The following is a 4368-nucleotide window of genomic DNA, read 5'->3' as shown; positions in this document are numbered from 1 at the left end:
CACGATTTACACCTTTACAAAGCTTCTCTTGCGCATGCAAATTTAATTTACGCTTACAGTCTTATGTACACTTCCAGAACTCTTACCCTGCGTATGCAAATCTTTTTGACGTCATTCTACCTTCATACAATGTTTAATTCAGGTGCGAAAATAAGTAATATCTATAGCGCATGAGCACAGAGAGATTTGAGAGTGCACAGGACACAGTTTGAGTGAGAGGAGACATGTTTTAAGTGCGCGCACTCTCTCCGGGCGAGAGCAGCGTCTACCTGAGCGCGCGCGCCCGTTTTTGTGTGAGAGCAAAGGAAATCCGCGCGCGAGCGGAGAGATTCGCGCTCGCGCATTGTATTAATGTGCTTTCGCGCTTTTTTTTTACTTTAAACCGCATAAACACATTTCATTACACCAAATACACAAAATAATGTTCTTTTTAGCAGCATCATATGACCCCTTTAAATACTTAAATAGTTGATTACTTCAATCTTACTCATTTATTTTTTTATTATTTAATTCTATTTTTTATTTCTCTCTCTCTCTCTCTCTCTCTCGAATAAATTAAGAAACATAAAATAAATATATTTGAATATTGAATAAAAAAATGTATAAATAAATGTACATGTACTTTTATACATTTTATACATTGTATATACATAAAATGTATAAAACTTTATATAAATAAATACATTTAATTATTGAATAAACAAATACATATATAAAATTTAATTATATTTAATTGTAATTTAACTGTAATTTAATTTATATGTATTTAGGATATAAATTTCATTTATATTTATGATTTAATTATATTATTAAATTTCATTATATTATTTTACATTTATATAATTTAATTTACATTTAATTGTACTTCAACTGTAATTTCATTTATATTTAATTGGGAAATTAAAAATAAATAAATCTGAATATTGAATAAACTTAAAAGTATAAACATGCATGCATACTGTATATATAAACAAAGTTTGCGTGTGGGTAGATTCTGCTCCAATCTTATATATATATATATATATATATATACATGGGATTTTCTATGAAAGAAAGCTGTAGCCAAGAAATAAACCTTAAGCTTTTGAATGCACAAAAAAAAAAAAGATTTGGGAAATGCCAATCTGATATATAGCCCTGTAATATTGCAAAGGTGCTGGCGTGATTTGTGCTGCTGTGTGAACAGAAAAGTTTCCAGATTGTCTGGCTACCGCTGTGATCTGGAGCTGTAAGGACGCCACTGAAGCTTAGCCATGCTGATATATAGAACCTCTTAAAGAAGAGATAAACTGGGGCTATTTCATCTTTACAGTGCGATTACTCAGACAAGGACTGGAAGCCTGGTATTTCCTGTGGAACTCGGGGAGGGCACAAATTAAAGCTGATCCTGACCTTAGTAAAAATCCTCTGAGGTGACGCTAACCCAAAGGGGCATCTCAGTTCAGATAACTGCCTGAGAATGTGAGCGTGTGTGGAGGGTGTGGAGAGTTTGACGATCTGGGCTTTGGTTCTGGGTTCTTCAGGCCTGTCATGATGGTTGGAGATGATAGCGTGTGTGGGCTAATTACCAGACCCATCACAAATGACTGTCATTAATCTTCCTCTTAAACAGCCACCTCTTAGAGAGTACAGATAAAACACTTCCATGATTTATAAAGCCCTCAAGTGGTTTAATACAATATGAACAGTTTAGTTTTAATGCTGTTAATTAAACAAACATGGCATTAATTACCCTGGTATTTACCCTAATATACATTTTTATTTATTCTCTTTCGCTCTATAAATTTATTATTAATATAGATGTTATTATATATATTAAATATAATTTTTATTTCTATTAGTTAAATTTCAATTTATATTTTGTATATTTTTATCTCTCTATCTATAGCCTAAATTATGATTACAATTGATATATTATTATTGCTGATTATTTTAAGTAATATTACTAGTTATACACACACACACACACACACACATATATGCTGGTGCTGCTATTACGATGAATGTATTATTATGACTAATAATACTAGTTTGTGGGGACAAAATAATAAAAGTCAATTTATTTAAATTATAACTATTATAGTTAATAAAAATAACTATAATAGAGAATAAAATAAAATAAACAATATATAAAATAATATAAAAAATAAAAATAAAAAAATAAATGGGGGCACAGTTCTGTTATTCTTATACAATCACTGATACTAACGAAATCCATCCCAAACCCTGAGCATAATGATCTTGAGATAGGCTGGGTCTAGGATGAGGTAGACTTGATTAACCAGGTTAATGCCACATGGTGAAGTGGGGCCGAGAAGAGGAAAAAGGTTGAGATGAGGGGAGGTTGAGCTGACAGGACCGAGGCCCGGGTGGAAGGTGTTAATATCACCGCAACAGTGTTTAATTAGGAGCGGACCGGCTTCACATTAACACCCCTCTCTCTCTCCTGTCGGTAGGCCCGGACTTCACTGACACCTCTGTCATCACAGGTCATTACCACTCCTGCCTTTAATGAATTTTACCCCATTCCAACTCTGCCTTACATCTAATTAGCTGACAATAATGTTTCGAACTCAAGCCTGAGCTAAATATAAATATGCATGAATATGCAGCGCGAGCAGGGATGACACATTTCAGTGTCAATAGGAGGTGTGTGTGCGTGTGAGAGAGTTCTCACTAGCTCACATCAGAGACTTTGCAACAGAATATTTCAACTCTGCACACACTCACAGAGCCACACTAATTATCCCAAAGAGTCCACGGCTCTCACATTTGCGCAACAATAGAGCATCTGAGTATAAAAAGAAAATATAGCTTATAAATAAATAATGAGGGGAAAGACTCATTTCTAGACTAGATTTCTGTCAGAGGGTCTTTTTGTTTGAAAAGGGAAACTGATAATACCACAAAAAAAAATAGAAAATAAAATAAAATAAAATATTTACATGTATATATATTTATATTCATATAATTTATATTATATATAAATACATTTAATATATAAACACAACATATTTTCTTAAATATATACATGCATGTGTGTGTATTTATATATACATAATAAATATACACAGTACACACACATATATTATGTACACAAAAACTTTTATTTTGTATGCGATTAATCGCGATTAATCGTTGCCCAGCACTAAATAAAATAAAAGAACATTTTGCTGGCAACCTACAAACACTGATCAATGGAAAAAATTATCATCCCTATCAAATCAAGAGTGTTGAGCGTGATTGCAAATAGTCCAAAATGCTTTCATTTAAATAACTGGTTAGCAATGCCGAGCAAATAAGATCTGACCTGCAATGGTATTGAGAAACATCAGGTACTCAAAGTTGGAGATCTCCCGTCTTTGCCAGCGCTGAGTCATATTAGACGACTTGAAGAGCTGACGAGGGGTGGCCAAAGAAATCCGCCTGCAAAAAAAGCACAGAACTGTACCAATAAGTAGGGCTCAAGTCCAACTCGACATTTGCTTTCATTTACTTTGATTATTGTGGACTTGGCTTGTTCCGCAGATAGATTATAACTCAAAATATGACATTGTATCATTTAGCTTAAAAAAAAGACAAAAGAGTACACCAGCTCACACACGCAAGGCTGTCACGCTCTTTACTGTGGTGTGTAATGAATGCATCAGTTCCAGCAAAAGAGATTCTTTGCAGATGACCATAATGCACCTTTGCTCTTGAAGTATACGCAGCACACATGCTAAAAATATGAGAACAACAGAGATTTCTGGTGCAGCGCCTGAATCGGACCTCTCTCAGGCATTCTTATCCACGTGTAGGACTTGCCTTTTATTTGTACTTCTTAAGTGTTTTTTGAATAATTATGTGCACCTTCCTTGCACTTATTCTGATTAAGAACAAAAGAATACAGAAAAGTACTTCTTATTAGCCATGATACCAGAAATGCATTCGTGAATATAATGAAGCACCAGTTGACAGATTTTTAAAATTATATGCACTCACATTTACCTGGGGTAGTGTGGCATACTGAAATGTACAATCAGCCATCATTACTGCATCATATCTGCTGGTTGAGCTGCACTAGAGAAGGCAACGAGTGTTATCACTATGTCGGAGACACGCTAGCTTTCCCAATGCAGACGAACTTAGAGTGGTTGCAATCATCCGGGATTAAATCGCACTCAAATTGATTGATTTTGACATTTCCCGACCAGGCGCCGCGTGCTGCCAATCACAACACGCACTGTCCCAGCTAACCAATCACAGTACATTTCGTATTTCAGAAGGCGGGCCTTCATTTGATACAGGAACTATTTGAGCCGTTTGTGCCAGACTGGGGAGAGAGGTGTTGTAATAATGTAAAATATGTGAAAAATAATGTGTTTT

At 34.7% G+C, this 4368-nt stretch overlaps 1 protein-coding gene across 1 annotated transcript in view; it reads right to left on the bottom strand.

Annotated features, from left to right (window-relative positions):
* The window catches only part of LOC107704698 (neurobeachin-like), a 282564-nt gene that overhangs the window by 50280 nt on the left and 227916 nt on the right, over window positions 1–4368 (bottom strand). The window contains exon 40 of the mRNA XM_016507685.1: window positions 3311–3426. Coding sequence (XP_016363171.1) covers window positions 3311–3426 — 116 coding nt within the window. The remainder of the gene's footprint in view (window positions 1–3310; window positions 3427–4368) is intronic.

The sequence above is a fragment of the Sinocyclocheilus anshuiensis genome, unplaced genomic scaffold, assembly GCF_001515605.1.
Source record: "Sinocyclocheilus anshuiensis isolate Anshui unplaced genomic scaffold, SAMN03320099.WGS_v1.1 scaffold758, whole genome shotgun sequence".
Taxonomy (NCBI): domain Eukaryota; kingdom Metazoa; phylum Chordata; class Actinopteri; order Cypriniformes; family Cyprinidae; genus Sinocyclocheilus; species Sinocyclocheilus anshuiensis.
The sequence above is the reverse complement of the archived record's forward strand: the minus strand, read 5'-3'. Positions and strand labels throughout refer to the sequence as shown.